At 48.6% G+C, this 26,731-nt stretch overlaps 1 protein-coding gene across 1 annotated transcript in view; it reads left to right on the plus strand.

Moving 5' to 3' along the window:
* Positions 1-26,731, plus strand: part of LOC123765233 (uncharacterized) — a 219,740-nt gene that overhangs the window by 75,319 nt on the left and 117,690 nt on the right. Inside the window, exon 2 of the mRNA XM_069335546.1 lies at positions 11,263-12,640. Coding sequence (XP_069191647.1) covers positions 12,541-12,640 — 100 coding nt within the window. The 5' untranslated portion in view covers positions 11,263-12,540. The remainder of the gene's footprint in view (positions 1-11,262; positions 12,641-26,731) is intronic.

The raw sequence follows: 26,731 nt of genomic DNA on the forward strand, positions 1-26,731 counted from the left end.
CCAACAAAATTTAGTTAAGGGCCAGATAATGATATATTTCCTGAGACAGTTAATTCGACGCTGATTCCGAACTCATTTTGTGTATTTGAAAATCATTTGCTCTCTCGGGAAGGACAGCTTAAAAGTAATTGATCTGTATAAATAGGCAGCAGAGAACTGGCGTGTTCCAGTTTAACCAGGAATCTTCTGTCCTATTACCACAGTTAACTCGCTCCAGTTCTCCAGCCAATAAATTAGATTTATCTCTGATGGAAGCAGAGGGACTGGAGCCCAGGTCCTGTTGGTAGCCGTATGGTCCTGCCTCTCCCTGTAACTTAATCGGTCGAATGACCAGGAACTTCATCGTCATGTAACTTGATCTGCCGAGTGAGTAAGAACTTCCAGACCATTCATCTTCAAGTTTCTGGCTCGTCTCAACATGTTTGTGCTGCTCTCAACATTTAGCACACGAGCAGCACAACAACTGCAACAGAGCACATCACGTGAGGTGTGAGCACATCACGACAGGTCTGGGGTAAGCAGTTAAAACAATCTCGCAGAGCCCCTTACTCTCTCACGTTTGATCATATTGGCCCAGGTAGGTGTGTGTATACATTGATAAGTCCATCTGCATGCATATACACCTAGAAGTTCATATCAGTATGTATAAACCAGAAATATGCACATGTGCGTGTATGTATCCTGAATAGTAAATACATGTGTGTATATATACATTGAGAAACATGTACCTGTGTGTTTATACGCCACGAAGTACACACCTGAGTGTTTATACGCCACGAAGTACACACCTGTGTGTTTATACGCCACGAAGTACACACCTGTGTGTTTATACGTCACGAAGTACACACCTGTGTGTTTATACGCCACGAAGTACACACCTGAGTGTTTATACGCCACGAAGTACACACCTGTGTGTTTATACGCCACGAAGTACACACCTGAGTGTTTATACGTCACGAAGTACACACCTGTGTGTTTATACGCCACGAAGTACACACCTGTGTGTTTATACGCCACGAAGTACACACCTGTGTGTTTATACGCCACGAAGTACACACCTGAGTGTTTATACGCCACGAAGTACACACCTGTGTGTTTATACGCCACGAAGTACACACCTGTGTGTTTATACGCCACGAAGTACACACCTGAGTGAATTCACGCTGAGAAGTATAGACGGGTGTGTATATACACCGAGAAGTTCACATGTGTGATCGTAACGCTGTAAAGAACACATCAGTGTTCATGTACTATATGAATTACACCTTTTTGGGTATATTCTAAGAGGTACACTGAGTATATCGTACGACGTATAATTTTGAATGTATATACCTGAAAACTTTGCCACTGTATGTATATTTCCAAGACGGTACACATCTGGGTGTATGTACCCACAAAGTACACCTTTGTACATGAACATAACGAAGCATACGTCTCTGTATGTGTGTATACTTACAGAAATTCAACTCTTTTTGAATTTACTTAAGAAGCACATGTTAGGGTGTATTTATCCTGAAATATTCCCTTCTAAGGAAATGTTCTTATAAGGACATATCCCTTTCAGTGTATATATCCGTAGAACACCTTTGGTTGTATATATTTTTATAAGGAAACCTGTAAGTGTGTTCCCGGAGAGTCCCGTCTCAGCATATATGCCGTGTGAGATACATCTTCAAGCGTATAGACCCAGACTAGTATGTGTGTGCGGTAATAGACCCACAGTATACTTCTTGGTGTATACACCGTCAGAAGTATACCTCTGAGCATATCCCAAGATGTTGGGGTCCAGCCAGTACTGGTGCTGTTCTCTTCAATACGGACTCAGATGATGTCTTTCATGGACGCGTCTAGAGCCGTCCAGCGTCTCTGATCGAGGATGTACTCAGCTGCAGTACACACTCTCCTTCACTACACTGTGGCTGTACTCAGCTGCAGTACACACTCTCCTTCACTACACTGTGACTGTACTCAGCTGCAGTACACACACTCCTTCACTACACTGTGGCTGTACTCAGCTGCAGTACACACCCTCCTCCACTACACTGAGGCTGTACTCAGCTGCAGTACACACCCTCCACTACACTGTGGCTGTACTCAGCTGCAGTACACACCCTCCTCCACTACACTGTGGCTGTACTCAGCTACAGTACACACCCTCCACTACACTGTGGCTGTACTCAGCTACAGTACACACCCTCCACTACACTGTGGCTGTACTCAGCTACAGTACACACCCTCCACTACACTGTGGCTGTACTCAGCTGCAGTACACACTCTCCTCCACTACACTGAGGCTGTACTCAGCTGCAGTACACACTCTCCTTCACTACACTGTGGCTGTACTCAGCTACAGTACACACCCTCCTCCACTACACTGAGGCTGTACTCAGCTGCAGTACACACCCTCCTCCACTACACTGAGGCTGTACTCAGCTACAGTACACACCCTCCTCCACTACACTGAGGCTGTACTCAGCTGCAGTACACACTCTCCTCCACTACACTGAGGCTGTACTCAGCTACAGTACACACCCTCCTCCACTACACTGAGGCTGTACTCAGCTGCAGTACACACCCTCCTCCACTACACTGAGGCTGTACTCAGCTGCAGTACACACCCTCCTCCACTACACTGAGGCTGTACTCAGCTGCAGTACACACCCTCCTCCACTACACTGAGGCTGTACTCAGCTGCAGTACTCACCCTCCTCTACTCTTACACTGAGACTGTACTCGGCTGCAGTACTCACCCTCCACTACACCGGGGCTGTACTCAGCTGCAGTACTCACCCTCCTCCACTACACCGAGGCTGTACTCAGCTGCAGTACTCATCCTCCTCCACTACACTGAGGCTGTACTCAGCTGCAGTACACACCCTCCTCTACTCTTACACTGAGACTGTACTCAGCTGCAGTACTCACCTTCCTCCACTACACCGAGGCTGTACTCAGCTGCAGTACACACCCTCCACTACACTGAGACTGTACTCAGCTGTAGTACACACCCTCCACTATACTAAGACTGTACTCAGCTGCAGTACACACTCTCCTCCACTACACTGAGCCTGTACTCAGCTGCAGTACACACTCTCCTTCACTACATTGAGGCTGTACTCAGCTGCAGTACACACACTCCTCCACTACACTGAGGCTGTACTCAGCTGCAGTACACACACTCCTCCACTACACTGAGGCTGTACTCAGCTGCAGTACACACCCTCCACTACACTGAGGCTGTACTCAGCTGCAGTACACACCCTCCACTACACTGAGGCTGTACTCAGCTGCAGTACATACCCTCCTCCACTACACTGAGGCTGTACTCAGCTGCAGTACACACCCTCCACTACACTGAGGCTGTACTCAGCTGCAGTACACACCCTCCTCCACTACACTGAGGCTGTACTCAGCTGCAGTACACACCCTCCACTACACTGAGGCTGTACTCAGCTGCAGTACATACCCTCCTCCACTACACTGAGGCTGTACTCAGCTGCAGTACACACCCTCCTCCACTCACAATTTCTCAGCGTCACTTGTAACCAACAATATATTGTTTACAACAACACACTTCACCTCCTGTACCAAGCATTTGCTGATCTTGGAACATTTCCTTAAAATCCACATTTACGGTTTCAGACGCGGTCTCTCAACACTCCGCGCAACTTTGCGGTCAGACGCGGTCTCTCAACACTCCGCGCAACTTTGCGGTCAGACGCGGTCTCCCAACACTCCGCGCAACTTTGTGGTCAGACGCGGTCTCTCAACACTCCCGGCAACTTTGCGGTCAGACGCGGTCTCTCAACACTCCGCGCAACTTTGCGGTCAGACGCGGTCTCTCAACACTCCGCGCAACTTTGCGGTCAGACGCGGTCTCTCAACACTCCGCGCAACTTTGCGGTCAGACGCGGTCTCTCAACACTCCGCGCAACTTTGCGGTCAGACGCGGTCTCTCAACACTCCGCGCAACTTTGTGGTCAGACGCGGTCTCTCAACACTCCGCTCAACTTTGTGGTCAGACGCGGTCTCTCAACACTCCGCGCAACTTTGTGGTCAGACGCGGTCTCTCAACACTCCGCGCAACTTTGTGGTCAGACGCGGTCTCTCAACACTCCGCGCAACTTTGTGGTCAGACGCGGTCTCTCAACACTCCGCACAACTTTGCGGTCAGACGCGGTCTCTCAACACTCCGCGCAACTTTGCGGTCAGACGCGGTCTCTCAACACTCCGCGCAACTTTGCGGTCAGACGCGGTCTCTCAACACTCCGCGCAACTTTGCGGTCAGACGCGGTCTCTCAACACTCCGCGCAACTTTGCGGTCAGACGCGGTCTCCCAACACTCCGCGCAACTTTGTGGTCAGACGCGGTCTCTCAACACTCCGCGCAACTTTGCGGTCAGACGCGGTCTCTCAACACTCCGCGCAACTTTGCGGTCAGACGCGGTCTCTCAACACTCCGCGCAACTTTGCGGTCAGACGCGGTCTCTCAACACTCCGCGCAACTTTGCGGTCAGACGCGGTCTCTCAACACTCCGCGCAACTTTGTGGTCAGACGCGGTCTCTCAACACTCCGCGCAACTTTGTGGTCAGACGCGGTCTCTCAACACTCCGCGCAACTTTGTGGTCAGACGCGGTCTCTCAACACTCCGCGCAACTTTGTGGTCAGACGCGGTCTCTCAACACTCCGCGCAACTTTGTGGTCAGACGCGGTCTCTCAACACTCCGCGCAACTTTGTGGTCAGACGCGGTCTCTCAACACTCCGCGCAACTTTGTGGTCAGACGCGGTCTCCCAACACTCCGCGCAACTTTGTGGTCAGACGCGGTCTCCCAACACTCCGCGCAACTTTGTGGTCAGACGCGGTCTCTCAACACTCCGCGCAACTTTGCGGTCAGACGCGGCCTCACAACACTCCGCGCAACTTTGCGGTCAGACGCGGTCTCTCAACACTCCGCGCAACTTTGTGGTCAGACGCGGTCTCTCAACACTCCGCGCAACTTTGCGGTCAGACGCGGCCTCACAACACTCCGCGCAACTTTGTGGTCAGACGCGGTCTCTCAACACTCCGCGCAACTTTGTGGTCAGACGCGGTTGTGGGGAAAACTGATTCGTGGGATTTATTTATTTACAATTTATTAATTTATTTAAGGATTTATAATTAATTTAATATATAATTTGTTTAATGATTTATAATTTATTTAATGATTTGTAATTTATTTAATGATTTATAGTTTATTTAATGATCTATAGTTTATTTAATGAGTTGTAATTGTTTTAATGATTTATAATATATAATTAATTTATATTAATTTATTTCTTACATAGCGAACTTTATTTCGATAGCGAACTGTTTGATATTAAAGTGGACTATGTTTAATTTTCCCACAAGTAGTTTCCTACACAAGCTGGGGGCTTTATTAATTAAATAAGTCTATCAATCGAAATTATCAATTGGTACACATTCCAGTTGATTTGACAGTTAAGAGGCGGGACCAAAGAGCCAGAGCTCAACCCCCGCAAGCACAACTAGGTGAGAACTTAGCACTCACCTAGTTGAGAAATAGCACAACTAGGTGAGAAATAGCACTTTCGCGTTCCGGGCAGGCGCGCGGTTGACATAGGGGTCATGTGTCTTGGCGTGCGGGTGAGCGCGCGGTGACACCCAAATGTGTATACTCGTTCCAGCTTTCTCACCTTAATTCTCGTGCTACGTCGCTCGTTTTGGTATCATTGTGTTCGCAATTAAATTCCCTACAGATGTGTACGAATATAATGTACAAAAGGCTGGAGTGCCTCCCCGCAGAAAAGCCTAAAGTTACCCGGGAACGAGCACCAATTTGTACACTGCAACCTAATGTGTATACTCGTTCAATTTGATAACATCAAATTTCGTGTTTCGTCTTTCATTTTGGTATCAAATTGTTCGCAATAAAAAGGCGCGTATTTTAAAACTAGTCCCAGAATAATAGAGCAATAACTGAAATTTTAACAAATATTTTAATTCTGGACGCTCATCACAAAATTATTTATATCTTTACAGTGTTCTGACATAAATTTGTGTGTTACATCTTTAATTTTGGTATCAAATTGTTTGCGACCTAAAGGCGCGCATTTTAAAACTAGTCCCAAGATAATAGGACAATAAATAGAATTTTAACATATATTTTAATATTTTGACCAAAAGCCTATTTATAATCTTTCAAGTGTTCGGACATCAAGTTTCATGTTATATCTTTCATTTTGGTATCAAATTGTGTGCAATCTAAAGGCGCTTATTTTAAAACCACTATCAGATTGATCTGATAAAATTTAAATTTTTAACAAATATTTTAATGAGTGACTCAGTGCTGCGTCGTTGGAACCTATTCAGTAGAACATTGAGTGACGAGATAGTCAGTCAGTGGAACCCGAAAGATGATGCCTTTGATACGCCTTTTGGTTGCAAAATGAAACCAATACAGCTTATCGGTAGTGTTGGATATGACCCGGTCAACCAGACTTGGCCCCGAGGATCACACACAAGTGATCCTCGGATCGTGGGTGAGGCTAGTGTGATCACCTGTCACCTGTTGTTCCAGGTAGTTGTTGCTAATTCTTCTTCCCCGTCAATCTCACCTGTCAAGAGGGGCACGTATAATAATAGTAACCAATATATAACAGTTACATCAGGGAAAATGAGTATTATGATTAATTAATAATATTTACCCCACCGGGTGGCTCGCCTTGTGTCCTCACCGGCCTATCCTAATCTATATTACTGGCCAGAAATAGCTGGATTTAATGGGTTATCGGGTACTGAACACTTCCCTTAGTGTTGATGATGGGAGATGTGTACAGCCCACACCACTGCGTCTAGAGGGAAATAATTGCGGAGCTTCAAGCGTGCTCGAGACGAGGCTTTTGTTATGATAATATTAACGGTGTCCCCCCCCCCCCCTCCCGGCTCAAGAGACGCGTCTCTCGCCAGTTCCTAATTCTTCGTTATTGACTTAAGGAGGTAGGCTATGAATTTACTAGTTATTTAATTACATTCAGTCCTGTGGAACACTTTTTTATCCTATTTAATCCCCCAGACTGGTAGACTTTAGGATACGTGTTATACGTAAATGAATATTTGATGACGTGTCAAACATCAAATTTTCTCTGAACGGCCACGAAATCCATTCTTTGAGATAAAGTTGGTAAATAAGTAAAGTTAGTATGTTCCTGACATGATCGTTTTTGGTTGGTATGGCAGGTGTTAGTAGTTTGGTGTCGAATTTCCCGAGATCGGTCTCTCAACACTCACCACAACTTTAGGATCAGAAACGGAAATAAAGAAATAGAAACGCGTCCTTGGAGAACAATTGTGGCAATTGTCCACAATTGTTAATTGCAAAACAACCACGATGCTGGGAAAGTTTAAGCAATAAACGAAGCAATGAGGAATCAAGAGTATGAGGCTGCAGGAAACGTTTGTATAACGTCACTTTTGTGTGAAGAAACTAAGAAACATTTAACAGAACGTTACTGTTAGAGAATAATGACCACATGCTTGGAGAAATGGTGGTTAACCAGACCAATGGTGCTCCTAATGATGCAGACTACCGTTAAAAGTTTGCCGTTGAACTCAACACACCTGACATGAATGACATTGTTTCAGAAAAGATGACACAGGAGGTGAAGTGTCGGTACCAGCGAGAGTCACCATCCAGCGCGAGGAAAGGTAGACCTTAACACATGACTCCCGCACACTGTCGCCTCCCTCCACCAGGCTAAGCCACGCCTTCTGGGAATAAATCTTTAAGCCATTTTTATCTTTCATAAGTTCTTAGTGATGCAATGTTATGATTTTTTTTTTTTACTAAACTGGGTTCCCTTCGTCCTGTACTGTGGGTCTCCCCCCGTACCAGCACCGTGGGTCTCCCCCCCGTACCTGCACCGTGGGTCTCCCCCCCGTACCTGCACCGTGGGTCTCCCCCCCGTACCTGCACCGTGGGTCTCCCCCCCGTACCTGCACCGTGGGTCTCCCCCCCGTACCAGCACCGTGGGTCTCCCCCCCGTACCAGCACCGTGGGTCTCCCCCCCGTACCTGCACCGTGGGTCTCCCCCCCCGTACCAGCACCGTGGGTCTCCCCCCCGTACCTGCACCGTGGGTCTCCCCCCGTACCTGCACCGTGGGTCTCCCCCCCGTACCTGCACCGTGGGTCTCCCCCCCGTACCTGCACCGTGGGTCTCCCCCCCGTACCTGCACCGTGGGTCTCCCCCCCGTACCTGCACCGTGGGTCTCCCCCCCCCCCGTACCTGCACCGTGGGTCTCCCCCCCCCCCGTACCTGCACCGTGGGTCTCCCCCCCCCCCGTACCTGCACCGTGGGTCTCCCCCCCCGTACCTGCACCGTGGGTCTCCCCCCCGTACCTGCACCGTGGGTCCCCCCCCCGTACCACCACCGTGGGTCTCCCCCCCCGTACCACCACCGTGGGTCTCCCCCCCCCGTACCACCACCGTGGGTCTCCCCCCCCCGTACCACCACCGTGGGTCTCCCCCCCCGTACCACCACCGTGGGTCTCCCCCCGTACCTGCACCGTGGGTCTCCCCCCCCGTACCTGCACCGTGGGTCTCTCCCCCCGTACCTGCACCGTGGGTCTCCCCCCGTACCACCACCGTGGGTCTCCCCCCCCGTACCACCACCGTGGGTCTCCCCCCCCCGTACCACCACCGTGGGTCTCCCCCCCCCCCGTACCACCACCGTGGGTCTCCCCCCCCCGTACCACCACCGTGGGTCTCCCCCCCCGTACCACCACCGTGGGTCTCCCCCCCCCGTACCACCACCGTGGGTCTCCCCCCCCCGTACCACCACCGTGGGTCTCCCCCCCCCGTACCACCACCGTGGGTCTCCCCCCCCGTACCACCACCGTGGGTCTCCCCCCCCCGTACCTGCACCGTGGGTCTCCCCCCGTACCTGCACCGTGGGTCTCCCCCCCCCGTACCTGCACCGTGGGTCTCTCCCCCCGTACCTGCACCGTGGGTCTCTCCCCCCGTACCACCACCGTGGGTCTCCCCCCGTACCACCACCGTGGGTCTCCCCCCGTACCACCACCGTGGGTCTCTCCCCCCGTACCTGCACCGTGGGTCTCTCCCCCCGTACCTGCACCGTGGGTCTCTCCCCCCGTACCTGCACTGTGGGTCTCTCCCCCGTACCACCACCGTGGGTCTCCCCCCGTACCAGCACTGTGGGTCTCCCCCCGTACCTGCACCGTGGGTCACCCCCCCCCCGTACCAGCACCGTGGGTCTCCCCCCGTACCTGCACCGTGGGTCACCCCCCCCATACCACCACCGTGGGTCTCTCCCCCCGTACCACCACCGTGGGTCTCCCCCCGTACCACCACCGTGGGTCTCCCCCCGTACCACCACCGTGGGTCTCCCCCCGTACCACCACCGTGGGTCTCCCCCCGTACCACCACCGTGGGTCTCCCCCCGTACCTGCACCGTGGGTCACCCCCCCCCCGTACCAGCACCGTGGGTCTCCCCCCCGTACCTGCACCTTGGGTCACCCCCCCCCCGTACCAGCACCGTGGGTCTCCCCCCGTACCAGCACCGTGGGTCTCTCCCCGTACCAGCACCGTGGGTCTCTCCCCGTACCTGCACCGTGGGTCTCCCCTCCGTACCAGCACCGTGGGTCTCCCCCCGTACCACCACCGTGGGTCTCCCCCCGTACCACCACCGTGGGTCTTACCCCCGTACCACCACCGTGGGTCTTACCCCCGTACCACCACCGTGGGTCTTACCCCCGTACCACCACCGTGGGTCTTACCCCCGTACCACCACCGTGGGTCTTACCCCCGTACCACCACCGTGGGTCTTACCCCCGTACCACCACCGTGGGTCTTACCCCCGTACCACCACCGTGGGTCTTACCCCCGTACCACCACCGTTGGTCTTACCCCCGTACCACCACCGTGGGTCTTACCCCCGTACCACCACCGTGGGTCTTACCCTATGAGCTTAAATCTACAATCATGAAATCTTCTCTCACGTCACTTCCCTCCCCTTTCCCTGCTCTTCCGAGCTCCCTCTCCCCCTCCCCCTCTGGTCTGCTCTTCCCGGCACGACTGGTGGGCGTCGTTGATCAGGATTCCCAGTGGGTGAGAGCGGCCTGTTGTCTGGCGCTGACTTGTGCTGCTCCAGCAGCTAATGACGGCTGCTGCTGCTGCTGCTTATATTCCTAACATGAACTGGCTGCCTCTTCTGATAAGCTCACCATGGTCTGTGTTGTCTTCATTGAGAGAGACGGACAGACAGAATTAGAAATAAAGATATATTATAATATATATATATATATATATATATATATATATATATATATATATATATATATATATATATATATATATATATATATATATACACACATATATACATATATACATATATGACAATGTCAGACCACGGAGGAAAAATGAAACAGGAATTTCCTTAAGTACTTTCGTATATTAAATACATCTTCAGAAGGACCTTCTGAAGATGTATTTAATATACGAAAGTACTTAAGGAAATTCCTGTTTCATTTTTCCTCCGTGGTCTGACATTGTCACATTTTTAATCACGTGTTTATTTTCGTGATATACACACACACATCTGCCGTCGTTAAACTTTCGTTTAACGTCCAATAGGCTCAGGAACCTTTACACCAGTTAACAGTTGAGAGGCGGGACCAAAGAGCCAGAGCTCAACCCCCGCAAGCACAAATAGGCGAGTATATATATATATATATATATATATATATATATATATATATATATATATATATATATATGCGAACAAGCCTGAATGGTCCCCAGGACAATATGCAACTGAAAACTCACACCCCAGAAGTGACTCGAACCCATACTCCCAGAAGCAACGCAACTGGTATGTACAAGACGCCTTAATCCACTTGACCATCACGACCGGACATAATGAGGTGATAGCCTAAGCTATTTGAACCACCCCACCGCCGGGTGGGGTGGTTCTTTATATATATATATATATATATATATATATATATATATATATATATATATATATATATATATATATATATATAGTCAATATTGTTAAACTTGTATTAGTATAAGCCCAGGGTACAGTCATGTCCTGGCCGGCAGAGATGGATGCCGACAGAATGAGTCTTGCCAAATGCAGTCCGAATTATATTAAGCTGTCAAACAACCAAGTTGTTTTATTTATTAATTAAATTGTTGTGCTCGCTTCAGTTAATATGATGTTTTGTTTTTACTTTGCAGACTGGCCGTCCAGATTAGGAGAGGAAGGGCAGAGAGGCAGTCGAGTCCTACCAGGGTGAGGCAGAGAGGCACTTGACCCGGACCAGACAGGAGCACAGTTTACCTCTACTGGGGAAGAGCAGAGAAACAACTGACCTCTACCAAGGAAGAGAAGAAAGACAGCTGACCCCTACCGGACCGCACCGACCTTCCTCAAATACTTTGGCGTAAAAATCTGAGCCATTTCCGCGAGTCTCTTATAATTCAGCCAAACGTCGCCGTGTTCACCAGGAAATGATGGGGACGAAAGTTTAACGACGGCAGATATGGCAAAAGTTTGACTTTTCCGTCAGTTGGGTGAGACGACTTTGGCACACATGAGGGTCAAAGCCAGGAGGAATTTTCGAAAAAAAATCTGAAATGGAAACTTGACAAGGACTTTGGCCATATCGGCGGCAGAAGCGAGAAGGCGAGGGCTGCCGCATGCGGTGCCGAGGAGGGCACATTATCCCGCTAGCAGGATGCACGCAGCTAGAGATACTGAAGCCGGTGTGATATACTGTTGCTAGCAGGATGCACGCAGCCAGAGATACTGTTGCTAGCAGGATGCACGCAGCCAGAGATACTGAGGCAGGTGTAATATACTGTTGCTAGCAGGATGCACGCAGCCAGAGATACTGAGGCAGGTGTGAGATACTGTTGCTAGCAGGATGGACGCAGCCAGAGATACTGAGGCAGGTGTAATATACTGTTGCTAGCAGGATGCACGCAGCCAGAGATACTGAGGCAGGTGTGAGATACTGTTGCTAGCAGGATGGACGCAGCCAAAGATACTGAGGCAGGTGTAATATACTGTTGCTAGCAGGATGCACGCAGCCAGAGATACTGAGGCAGGTGTGAGATACTGTTCCTCTGCTGAAGGTGATGTGGCTCATCGGGTCTGACAGCGTCACACCAGCGCCTAGAGAACAGTGTGTGGCAAGACACGATCACCTCCACTAGTGCCTAGTTAGATGGTTCTCTCCAGGCACCAAGCCAAGCCTGTGAGGCTCCCAACACTCACCTCCGCCATAGCTGAACACGGACAGTGAAACTTCACTAGTCTGAAGGAAGTCGTACAGAAGATGCGGATAATGGAGACCATAACAAATAAATGTAATAGTGTTTTATATATAGATTATAATTAATTCAAATGTCAACTTTATCATGAGAAATCTTAGTGGAAATTGAAGCCTTATATTTATATGCAAACACACAAAGTAGAAATTAGGAAGCGAGTGAAGTGCAGAGTTGAGGAAGATGAGCGGTCGAGGATGTCGCCGACCGTACGTCCGGCAGCGACGCGAGAGTGACGAGGGCGAGGAGGAAGGGTTCTTGTACTGCCTCATGTACTACTTCGGTGAGTTAATATATACTCATCACTACTTCGGTGAGTTAATATATACTCATCACTACTTCGGTGAGTTAATATATACTCATCACTACTTCGGTGAGTTAATATATACTCATCACTACTTCGGCGAGTTAATATATACTCATCACTACTTCGGCGAGTTAATATATACTCATCACTACTTCGGCGAGTTAATATATACTCATCACTACTTCGGTGAGTTAATATATACTCATCACTACTTCGGTGAGTTAATATATACTCATCACTACTTCGGTGAGTTAATATATACTCATCACTACTTCGGTGAGTTAATATATACTCATCACTACTTCGGTGAGTTAATATATACTCATCACTACTTCGGTGAGTTAATATATACTCATCACTACTTCGGTGAGTTAATATATACTCATCACTACTTCGGTGATGTTAATTATACTCTCCATATAATGTTACTGTATCATGTATGAGGCCAAATTTTATGCTATATTTTTTCTAAGAAATTTCATTTATTAACATATGATACCATATCATGCACAATCAACTCCATAATATATTACATCAGTGAGTAGTATGTAATGGGACATTGCTTACATAATATATTACCGCTACAATTAGAGTAAAATGGACCAGTTTTCAGTTCCATTGCGTGAACATTAAACTGGTCGTAAGTGCTCGAGGCTAACACTAGGCTTCAGGTTTGATCTGGACGGGTTCCTGAGGAAGGGTCGTTGGGCAGTTCTTAGTAAAAGTGGGAAACCTGAAACCACTGAGGGACCTAGACCACTGATGGACCAAGACCACTGATGGACCAAGACCACTGATGGACCAAGACCACTGATGGACCAAGACCACTGATGGACCAAGACCACTGATGGACCAAGACCACTGATGGACCAAGACCACTGAGGGACCAAGACCACTGAGGGACCTAGACCACTGAGTCACCAAGACCAATGAGTCACCAAGACCAATGAGTCACCAAGACCAATGAGTCACCAAGACCAATGAGTCACCAAGACCAATGAGGGGCTCTGGGAACACATTCTAACAAATAACAATTAACTATATACTACATAGATGTGACACACACGGTCCATTACTAGGAGTGTTCAAGAGAACGTTCGGAGTGTTCAGGAGAACAGTCGGAGTGTTCTCACAAAATGGAACAGAAGAGAATGTACCAATAGACTCATAGATTGATGGGTCCGTGTTAGTGCCTCCAGGTCACCATGCTGTCTTAACTGGACTGTCCCCGTGAATGTCTGTCTCATAGGCTCACAGACAACCCCATGGCTGCCTGTCCCAGTGAATGCCCGTCTCACAGGTCGACCCCATGACTGCCTGTCCCAGTGAATGCCCGTCTCACAGGTCGACCCCATGGCTGCCTGTCTCACAGGTCGACCCCATGGCTGCCTGTCTCACAGGTCGACCCCATGACTGCCTGTCTCACAGGTCGACCCCATGGCTGCCTGTCTCACAGGTCGACCCCATGGCTGCCTGTCTCACAGGTCGACCCCATGGCTGTTTGTCCACAAAAGACCGTTACTATACCTGAGTGTTGAGAGTGACTACTTGCTTATATTGTTGATCTTGTCAACATACTTGTGCTTCAGAAGATGAAACGGAGCAACAAGTGTTCGGTTACGAACACTTCGGTTACGTTTGGTACAACAAGCCGGCCGGTTACGGCAGTCACAGACAACAATGTGTTACTGGAGATGTTAATCCAGGTCAGTGACTCAACTCCCAGGACCAGGTCAGTAACTCACCCACCTCCCAGGACCAGGTCAGTGACTCACCCACCTCCCAGGCCGACTGAAGAGGTCCACAAGCAAGGTAGTAGAGGTGAGAGGTGGTGGTAATAGTTCAGGTCACATCTGGCCTAAGCGTTGTATCCGGCTTCTCCAGGTCGTGGTCACCGGTGGTATATGATCACTTATATCTGGCCTTATAGCGCGTGTCTCAATAAAGTTACACAATCAACTTACTAAACATTACAATGTTTTTTTCCCTTAAGCAATAAAAGGAATATTTGCCTGAATTTGAATATATATTTTTTTATTTAAAGGGTCATTATTCATACTTTACGAGAAGAGTTTGGTGATGGTGCCACCCGCCTGTGGTTAATGTGCTGGTAGTGATGGTGCCTCTCACCTGTGGTTAATGTGATGATAGTGATGGTGCCTCTCATCTGTGGTTAATGTGATGATAGTGATGGTGCCTCTCATCTGTGGTTAATGTGCTGGTAGTGATGATAGTGATGGTGCCTCTCACCTGTGGTTAATGTGCTGGTAGTGATGATAGTGATGGTGCCTCTCACCTGTGGTTAATGTGCTGGTAGTGATGATAGTGATGGTGCCTCTCACCTGTGGTTAATGTGCTGGTAGTGATGATAGTGATGGTGCCTCTCACCTGTGGTTAATGTGATGGCTGGAACTATATTTGTAATGAACTGAGTCACACTGAAGGAATGTTCAACTAAGTGATATAGACGGCCATATATGTAGCGGAATTTTTACTATAATAAAATGTAAGACGATGGAACAGCTTATCTGGCGCAGCTTTACGGCCAGAGACTTTGGCTGAGAAATACATCTTAACAGGAGCACACATGTCAGCGAGAGACAACCGTCCCCAGGACCTGGAGGTCGAGGGCTAATATTCTCCAGCTTTACACACGACTAAAAAGGTTTCTGAACCAAGCAAGTCGTGTTCTGTAGACTTCAGGAGACCCAACCGTGCCAGTATGTATAACGGTAATAAATTTTGGGAATTCGGCTCCGTGCATCACACCGTGCATGGAGCGGGAGGCTCATTGATCACCTCGACAGCTTCGAAATCCGGCCGCTCTGCACCAAACATGTTGCAGTATTTGGCAATAAAAAGTCTTCAGGTATTGGCATCAGTAACCCGTCTCAGTCATAGCTTTTGCGTCGTTGACTACTTTAAATGTTAGCAAGTATTCCTGGTGTGAATCAGAGGCAGTGTGCACCAGCCAGGAGCTATGTAGCATTTTGTTGGCATGTGTTACAGAGATCTCTAGCGGGGCTTATCGTAACCAAACAGATGCCTCGCCTGCCGAGCTTCCAATATATTTTGGCTCTTCTACGCAGAACACAGAATCACTTGGCTCAGGTTTCCATGCGTCTGATTCCCTTCCTTTGCAGTGCCTGATACAGGATACAGGAGTCAGGCCTCAAGATTGTCCTCAGACTGATTGATCACACCTTGATGGAAATTGGGAAGTTAAGCTAAGAGTTTTTTCCCCTTGAATTTGTTTAATAATTATTTTATCAAGTTATATAAATTACTTATAAATAAAATTCCTTTATCAGTATTTCTTCTCTCTCATGACAGAAAGTGAGTTTCGAATAAACAATTTTTTACACATAACGAAAATGAGACAAAAAATATACATTTAAATATTTTTTTCGGAAAGCAAAGGGTGTCATGTGACATTAGTGGCCACGTGCACACAGATGCAACACAACATTAGTGACCACGTGCACATAGATGCAACACAACATTAGTGACCACGTGCACACAGATGCAACACAACATTAGTGACCACGTGCACACAGATGCAACACAACATTAGTGGCCACGTGCACACAGAAGCAACACAACATTAGTGACCACGTGCACATAGATGCAACACAACATTAGTGGCCACGTGCACACAGATGCAACACAACATTAGTGACCACGTGCACACAGATGCAACACAACATTAGTGACCACGTGCACACAGATGCAACACAACATTAGTGACCACGTGCACACAGATGCAACACAACATTAGTGACCACGTGCACACAGATGCAACACAACATTAGTGGCCACGTGCACACAGAAGCAACACAACATTAGTGACCACGTGCACACAGATGCAACACAACATTAGTGACCACGTGCACACAGATGCAACACAACATTAGTGACCACGTGCACATAATGGCCCTCTTCAAGACGAGCCAAAATGGTTGTGGTGGCGGGGGGGGGGGCATACAGTGACAGTCTGCGGAGCTTAACGCCGCTCACTCATCACAACGCATCACAACGCATCACAACGCATCACAACTCATCACAACGCATCACAACTCGTCACAACTCGTCACAACTCGTCACAACTCATCACAACTCATCACTGATTAAGGATGAGAAATGAGTATTTAGCCATATGTTGTTCCTCACTTAAAATAAGCCACAAACGCGATTCTATATTTACTGCAATATGTCTTAATATTAAAAATAATAATAACTTTTGTCTCGATATCACAATTCAAATGTCAACTACTAAGACTTATTTTATATATATAAGCTTTCTCACTATCGATCGTCTCTCTCCGTCTTGCGCTCTAGGCAATGTCTTCCAGTCTAATTGTAATTTAAAACAAAAGATCCTCCGCGTCTCACCACTCAGCACTAGGTCACTGCTGTACACTATGTCTCTATGATACCAGAGACCAAACTTGGCTACCAACTTTACTGCGTTAGGACCAAATTAGTTGTATTCTCCGGCTTTTATCTGCAGTTAAAAACAAGTTTATATGTAAATGAAGCGTGTAAAGATGGCGCTGAGTAGGGGGAGCTGGGAGGGCCAGCTGGGAGGGCCAGCTGGGAGGGCCAGCTGGGAGGGCCAGCTGGGAGGCCAGCTGGGAGGTGAAGCTCAGACATAAGTTCGTATTTGTGTCAAGTTTGTGTGTTTAGGGGCATCGTAGTTTTGTAGCTGGGAGAGACCTGTACCCTGACACCTGGGTGCTGGAGGTCAGGGAGGGACACTAACACACGGGTGCTGGAGGTCAGGGAGGGACCCTAACACACGGGTGCTGGAGGTCAGGGAGGGACACTAACACACGGGTGCTGGAGGTCAGGGAGGGACCCTAACACACGGGTGCTGCAGGTCAGGGAGGGACACTAACACACGGGTGCTGGAGGTCAAGGAGGGACCCTAACACACGGGTGCTGGAGGTCAGGGAGGGACCCTAACACACGGGTGCTGGAGGTCAGGGAGGGACCCTAACACACGGGTGCTGGAGGTCAGGGAGGGACCCTAACACACGGGTGCTGGAGGTCAGGGAGGGACCCTAACACACGGGTGCTGGAGGTCAGGGAGGGACCCTAACACACGGGTGCTGGAGGTCAAGGAGGGACCCTAACACACGGGTGCTGGAGGTCAGGGAGGGACACTAACACACGGGTGCTGGAGGTCAGGGAGGGACACTAACACACGGGTGCTGGAGGTCAGGGAGGGACCCTAACACACGGGTGCTGGAGGTCAGGGAGGGACCCTAACACACGGGTGCTGGAGGTCAGGGAGGGACACTAACACACGGGTGCTGGAGGTCAGGGAGGGACACTAACACACGGGTGCTGGAGGTCAGGGAGGGACACTAACACACGGGTGCTGGAGGTCAGGGAGGGACCCTAACACACGGGTGCTGGAGGTCAGGGAGGGACACTAATACACGGGTGCTGGAGGTCAGGGAGGGACCCTAACACACGGGTGCTGGAGGTCAGGGAGGGACCCTAACACACGGGTGTAGCGGGTGAGAGCAACACGGGGAGCAGGGTACACCAGCCAGGGGGTGTAGCGGGTGAGAGCAACACGGGGAGCAGGGTACACCAGCCAGGGGGTGTAGCAGCAGGCAGTCATCCATCACCGCTCAACACACGGCCATATATATGAGTGTTGTTGCCTGGCGTTACGCCCCGGAGCTGTAGCCGAGCCCCATCAACTGTGTACCTGGAAAATGGTATTTCCTGACGTGTTTCATCAACGTTGAATAAATATAAACCTCATTTAAAGGCAGTCAAATGTTGGCACATTTCCAAAATCATTCTCGGATGGTTGGAAAAACACGGCCATTCGTTCTCCCAGATTAGCACACACACAACAACACAATACAAACATGCACACACACGGCTGTGTATCTGGTTATACTGCTGCCTGTTTGGGTGTTCGTCACACACACACACACACACACACACACACACACACACACACACACACACACACACACACACACACACACGAGCTACGAGAAAAGGCTAAGGGAGCTGAACCTCACTTCCCTGGAAAACACAAGAGTAATAGTCATGATAACCACCTACAAAATTCTCAGGGGAATTGACAGGGTGGACAAAGACACACAAACTCTTCAGCACGGGTGGGATACGAACAAGGGGACACAGGTGGAAACAAGGTACCCAAATGAGCTACAGAGACATTAGAATTTTTTTTTCAATGTCTGAGTAGTTAATAAATGGGAATTAGGAAGTGATGTGGTGGAGGCTGACTCCATACAGTTTCAAGTGTAGATATGATAGATCCCAGTAGGCTCAGGAACCTGTACACCAGTTGATTGACAGCTGAGAGGCGGGACCAAAGAGCCAGAGCTAAACCCCCGCAAGCATAACTAAGTGAGTGCATCTAGGTGAGTACACACCCCTCCGGGAGCAGATGGGCTGCCTGGCGTGGGAAAGCTGCAGTGTCTGAAGTCACTACAATAACAGTGAAGTGAGAGGAGCAGCAGCTTCTCCAGTAATGTCCTCTGAAAGTTGTATATCGCAGAGCAAAATGGCTTCTGACCCGAGTGTTGGCGGGTGGTTCCCTTCCATGGTGTCCTGCCCGGTGTATGCGGCCTGGAGAGTCCCAGGGGTAGTTGACGGGGCCTGGAGAGTCCCGGGAGTAGTTGACGGGGCCTGGAGAGTCCCGGGGGTAGTTGACGGGGCCTGGAGAGTCCCGGGAGTAGTTGACGGGGCCTGGAGAGTCCCGGGAGTAGTTGACGGGGCCTGGAGAGTCCCGGGAGTAGTTGACGGGGCCTGGAGAGTCCCGGGAGTAGTTGACGGGGCCTGGAGAGTCCCGGGAGTAGTTGACGGGGCCTGGAGAGTCCCGGGAGTAGTTGACGGGGCCTGGAGAGTCCCGGGAGTAGTTGACGGGGCCTGGAGAGTCCCGGGAGTAGTTGACGGGGCCTGGAGAGTCCTGGGGGCAGTTCACTGGGCCTGGAGAATCCCGGGGGTAGTTCACGGGGCCTGGAGAGTCCCGGGGGTAGTTCACGGGTCATAGAGAGTCCCGGGGGGTAGTTCACGGGGTCCAGGAGAGTCTTGGGGGAAGTTCACGGGGCCTGAAGAGTCCCGAGGGTAGTTGACGGGGCCCTGGAGAGTCCTGGGGTAGTTCACGGGGCCTGGAGAGTCCCGAGGATAGTTCACGGGATCGAAGACATCCTGAGTATGCGGAAAATCTTGAGTGTGACAGCTAATCTTTAGATCTGACGTTGTCTTCTCAGACCCAACGTCTGCTGGACCTTAGAGAAAAAACAAACTTGGTATTTGCAGTTCTGTGCAAGAAACCAAATGAGCGCAATTAACTATTTGATCCACTTGAATAATAAGGAAATACGCGTGGTGCTGAGAGTGGAGACAGTGAGGGTCTGAGCGCTCTGAACATGTGTTTAGCATCACCTTCACCGGTCACCGTCTTGTTATGTGGGGGCGTGAGGCAGCGCTCCCACCTACATATGAGGTAATGGACCTCACAAAGTATAAGGTAATGGACGGCAAACAACTATATCATTATCGTCACGGGGTATGAGGTAATTATCGTCACGGGGTATGAGGTAATTATCGTCACGGGGTATGAGGTAATTATCGTCACGGGGTATGAGGTAATTATCGTCACGGGGTATGAGGTAATTATCGTCACGGGGTATGAGGTAATTATCATCACGGGGTATGAGGTAATTATCGTCACGGGGTATGAGGTAATTATCGTCACGGGGTATGAGGTAATTATCGTCACGGGGTATGAGATAATTATCGTCACGGGGTATGAGGTAATTATCGTCACGGGGTATGAGGTAATTATCGTCACGGGGTATGAGGTAATTATCGTCACGGGGTATGAGGTAATTATCGTCATGGGATATGAGGTAATTATCATCACAGGGTAGGAGGTAATAAACCTCACAAAGTATGAGGTAAATGTCATGACCCCAAGTGAGGGTCGTGGAGTAGAACTTTCTCCCATAAATCAGTAAATCTTCTGGCCTTAAATATGTTAGTTCAAAATGTCGAGGGTTGTAAAGTCTAAGTAAAATCCACCAGTTTACTGGGACGAACTTATCTACACGACACAGCTTATTTACAACAGTTATACTCACAACCAAGTAACAATCAAGTTAACACAAGGCACAAGTCCCAGCAGCTAGATGTCACTAAGCAAAAATAACCTAATTAAATGGTGTACAGTAGAGAGCCTACGACTGGCTGCCATGTTGTGGACATGGTGGGTGGTGACATCCAGAGTGGATGGTAATGTCTCAGCAGGAACATTAATAAACACAAGTCAGTGAACTATCACTTTGCCTTCAGAAGAAACCAAGTCCCAACTGAACTGGCAAAGTCGAAAAACTCCTCTCACAAGTCAGAGTCCACAATGACTAAAAATATGACAGAATCGGGAAAGTTTGTACTTGAGTAAGAGTTCATAATGCCTGAAAAATCTGCCAGTCAGGAATCTCCTCTCTAGAATTATTGTCCACATAGGCATCAAAATATGACAAAGTCCCCAAATGGATCTAATGTTAAAAGTCACTTAACCACAGGAGTTACAATCTGAGAATTTAGCGATAACACTTATTAATTCTGATCCACAAAATAATCCCTATCTTATCTTACTGTTAAGAAGACAATAGATATATACAAATATCCACAATACAATTACTCAGACAAAAGAGTAACGTGTGACCTGCGGAATCTAACAGAGCAGTGAAGACAGCTCCTCACCGTCTCCACAGGTCAACTGAACAATATCAACATAACTAACATAACCCGTCTCGGAGAAGCGACAAGAAAACCTACAACACACCATAGTGAATTACACAAACCTGGGAACATAAACACATGTTCAACTATTTCAACAATTAATAACACACATACACAACAGGTACACAAATTTATGCATAAATTTAAATACTGCAGCAGTATAAAATTTTAAGAGATACATTAACAATTACAAGTATGACCTCAACGTATCCATGCTGAATTGGTTAGACTGAGTCATACAACCCGTCCTCGACTCAAGTCCATTACATTCAGCGGTCAACCCCACAGACGCATTCATAAATTTTAACATGCTGTTCATTCAAAACGGGAATTTTCGCAAGTATAAATTAATATTATAATATATTAGCATATTGTGTATATATAGGCATAGGATAGGTTAGGTGTTTAGGTTCTGTTGGCGATTATTTGTATTTGTAGTACGTGGGTGAAGCATTTACAGCGTTGTGATTCGAACAAAATTCGTCAGTGAAGCACTTGTTCCGGATATGTTCGAACGTCAGCAGTTGTGAGTCGTGTGTAAACCGCTTTTCATTCATAAACAGGGGGTTTGGCGGGTGCATGGAATCACTTTTGGATCTTTGTTTGGAGGACGGGCTGAGTCATAACAGTAGTGAGCCATATTCTGACATACAAAGTTTCACGAGTTATGGGTTTGTTTTTAACTCGGTTCAGTACAAGAGCAGATGAATTTTGACTCATGTTTCGCCGACGTAGAGCTTTCCTTTCCCACAGCTCACATTAAGCCGTACCTACTAGTCTCCCTGGAACACGAACCCCGACCCGGTTGACAACCAGGTACCCAATTACTGCTGGGTGATCAGAGGCGAGCAGAACTGGATCGGTGCCTAAACTGCTCTCCCTGGCCTTGGACTGTTGGCCGCTACCTCAGGAACAGCCTTGTGCTCCTTTTTATCAAGCAACGAACAGGCATATTGAGCAGTAGGCATACTGATTATCGGGAGTATTGAGCATCAGGCATATAGAGCAGCAGGCATATTGATCATCGGGCATATTGAGGCATATAGACCATCGGTTATATTAATCATCGGTTAAACTGATGAGAAAAATTGCTCATGGAACACAGTGAGCATTATGTATACTGAGCATGAAGGACACTCCCATGTTAGGAAGAACACGACCACCATACACCAGGAGCATGTCAACACCACCACCATACACCAGGAGCATGTCAACACCACCACCATACACCAGGAGCATGTCAACACCACCACCATACACCAGGAGCATGTCAACACCACCACCATACACCAGGAGCATGTCAACACCACCACCATACACCAGGAGAATGTCAACACCACCACCATACACCAGGAGCATGTCAACACCATCACCATACACCAGGAGCATGTCAACACCACCACCATACACCAGGAGCATGTCAACACCACCACCATACACCAGGAGCATGTCAACACCACCACCATACACCAGGAGCATGTCAACACGACCACCATACACCAGGAGCATGTCAACACCACCACCATACACCAGGAGCATGTCAACACCACCACCATACACCAGGAGCATGTCAACCCCACCACCATACACCAGGAGCATGTCAACACCATCACCATACACCAGGAGCATGTCAACACCACCACCATACACCAGGAGCATGTCAACACCACCACCATACACCAGGAGCATGTCAACACCACCACCATACACCAGGAGCATGTCAACACCATCACCATACACCAGGAGCATGTCAACACGACCACCATACACCAGGAGCATGTCAACACCATCACCATACACCAGGAGCATGTCAACACCACCACCATACACCAGGAGCATGTCAACACCACCACCATACACCAGGAGCATGTCAACACCACCACCATACACCAGGAGCATGTCAACACCACCACCATACACCAGGAGCATGTCAACACCACCACCATACACCAGGAGCATGTCAACACCACCACCATACACCAGGAGCATGTCAACACCACCACCATACACCAGGAGCATGTCAACACCACCACCATACACCAGGAGCATGTCAACACCACCACCATACACCAGGAGCATGTCAACACGACCACCATACACCAGGAGCATGTCAACACCACCACCATACACCAGGAGCATGTCAACACCACCACCATACACCAGGAGCATGTCAACACCACCACCATACACCAGGAGCATGTCAACACCACCACCATACACCAGGAGCATGTCAACACCACCACCATACACCAGGAGCATGTCAACACCATCACCATACACCAGGAGCATGTCAACACCATCACCATACACCAGGAGCATGTCAACACCACCACCATACACCAGGAGCATGTCAACACCACCACCATACACCAGGAGCATGTCAACACCACCACCATACACCAGGAGCATGTCAACACGACCACCATACACCAGGAGCATGTCAACACCACCACCATACACCAGGAGCATGTCAACACCACCACCATACACCAGGAGCATGTCAACACCACCACCATACACCAGGAGCATGTCAACACCATCACCATACACCAGGAGCATGTCAACACCACCACCATACACCAGGAGCATGTCAACACCATCACCATACACCAGGAGCATGTCAACACCACCACCATACACCAGGAGCATGTCAACACCACCACCATACACCAGGAGCATGTCAACACCACCACCATACACCAGGAGCATGTCAACACCATCACCATACACCAGGAGCATGTCAACACCACCACCATACACCAGGAGCATGTCAACACCATCACCATACACCAGGAGCATGTCAACACCACCACCATACACCAGGAGCATGTCAACACCACCACCATACACCAGGAGCATGTCAACACCATCACCATCCTGGGATTAATACGGTAGTCGGTGATAACGAATATGGAGTGACTCACAGTAGGTTTACCGTACTGAAGATCAGGAAGCCGCACTCCTTATACCTATCCCTGGTTACTGCGTAAAGTTGGGGAAGTAAACTGTTTACTGGAGGAAGGAAGTCACTCGGGGCGAGTATGAGGCAGTGTGACACCTTTTGTCCACCAGAGAAGGAGAGAGAAGCAAGTCAAGTGTAACTCAGCGCCTCATTGTTCTACTCCGCCGCAGCCGCCGGCACACAGCTCACTGAGACACAACACAGTGAGACACAACACAGTGAGACACAACACAGTGAGACACAACACAGTGGGACACAACACAGTGGGACACAACACAGTGGGACACAACACAGTGGGACACAACACAGTGGGACACAACACAGTGGGACACAACACAGTGGGACACAACACAGTGGGACACAACACAGTGGGACACAACACAGTGGGACACAACACAGTGGGACACAACACAGTGGGACACAATTCAGTGGGACACAATTCAGTGGGACACAATTCAGTGGGACACAACTCACTGAGGTGTGTCAACTTACATGTTGTGAGAAAGAGACATGTAAACTCTGGTGTAGTGAGACAGTCATGAGAGTGGGAGGCAGGTTATGAGTTGGGCAGGAAGGCCTCAGGGGATGACAGGGATGCCACTGGACAGGGGCACATTATGTTGTCAACTTATCATAAGCAAGCAAACAATTTTGAGAGAAGCAGTACAATGTCACATTGACTGGACTCTGAGTTATTTATTTATATATTCATTTAATTTTCGTATTAAAATGTAAAACATTAACCACTGATATCCACAAAATTATAAACATTTATAACTTTCATACTTTACCTGCGGTAGACTGGAGTATTTATTTATAATATCACACTTACCCAATCGTCTATACCAACCCACCTGGTGCCTCCAGGGTCCCAGCCTTGCATACACTCCTCCTGCATCATGTCACGTGTGTCTATGTTCCTACAGACTGGTACCAAGAGAGAGACAGGTTGACAGAGATACAGCGAGACAGACAGGCAGAGATACAGACAGGCAGAGAGACAAGCAGATAGAGACAGAAAGAGACAAAGAAAAAGTGGATATATTGAGAATGATTAACTCCTCAGTGATCATGAAAAGCTGCAAACTTATCCTGGCAAGCAAGGCTGCCAAGACACTAACAGCTTTACAGACCTTCTAGACAGCAGCAGTTGCAAAACATTATGTGAGGCTCAAGTTGGCTCACACTTAGTAGTGTGATCTGCAGGGAGGGGGGGGCATGCTGAGTGTGGGGGAGTGTGAACCCCAGGTAGGGAAGGGGGCCATGCTGGGTGTAGGGGGAGTATGACCCCCCGGTAGGGGGGCGTGCTGGGGTGTGGGAGAGTGTGACCCCCAGGTAGGGGGGGGGGTGTGCTGGGGTGTGGGGGAGTGTGACCCCCAGGTAGGGGGGCGTGCTGGGGTGTGGGGGAGTGTGACCCCCAGGTAGGGGGGCGTGCTGGGGTGTGGGAGAGTGTGACCCCCAGGTAGGGGGGGGCGTGCTGGGGTGTGGGGGAGTATGGCTCTTAGTGACGTCATAATAATAATAATAACATGGACGGTGACGTCATGACACAACCAACACACTATACTGTCATGTTAACACACTGAAGGTCTGTGTTACATACAATAGAAGTCAACCCGTCCTCCTCCCCCTGTTTAGATAGTCCGTCTTGTAACTATGTGCAACAGTGTGCATGTATTAACATAGTCCACCATTTTAGAGCCGGGGAAAAAATGAAGGTTTTTTCTCCAGCATGTTTCAATTTCGAAACACCATCTTGTGTGGAACTCTGTCAAAATCTTTTTTTAAGGTCATGATACAGTCATCCAACCATCATTTTATAAGAATATAAAGAATCCATAGCTATCTTGCTAAGATTCCAAATTAAATATTCGCAGGCGTAGCTCATACGTGTAGTGTATCAGGCCACAGTGAGTAAGAGGCATAGGATGGTTAGGTTTGGGTTTATGAGCAACATAAATACATAATTTCCGGTTTGTCCAAATTGAATAGTACCAAATGCTACTATCTACTTGTCAATTAGGTCAAAATGTGTAAGATGGTCGACATCGTTACTATGAGTACCATCTTGGGAGGAGGAGGATGGCCTGAGAACGGTGAAATAACTATATCTGAGTAATATATTATTAAACAAGTTAATTATTAAAACACAACCCTAAGCCAGTGTGATATATAGGAAGAGTGTATATATATTCTTAGGAGACTGTGGCATCGTCAGTTAATAAAAAGCTTAAAAAATTGTCAGAAATTAAAGTGAGGTTAAGTATTGATAAGTGTAAGGCAGCAGCACACTTTGCTTACAC

Source organism: Procambarus clarkii, chromosome 33, assembly GCF_040958095.1.
Source record: "Procambarus clarkii isolate CNS0578487 chromosome 33, FALCON_Pclarkii_2.0, whole genome shotgun sequence".
Taxonomy (NCBI): Eukaryota; Metazoa; Arthropoda; class Malacostraca; order Decapoda; family Cambaridae; genus Procambarus; species Procambarus clarkii.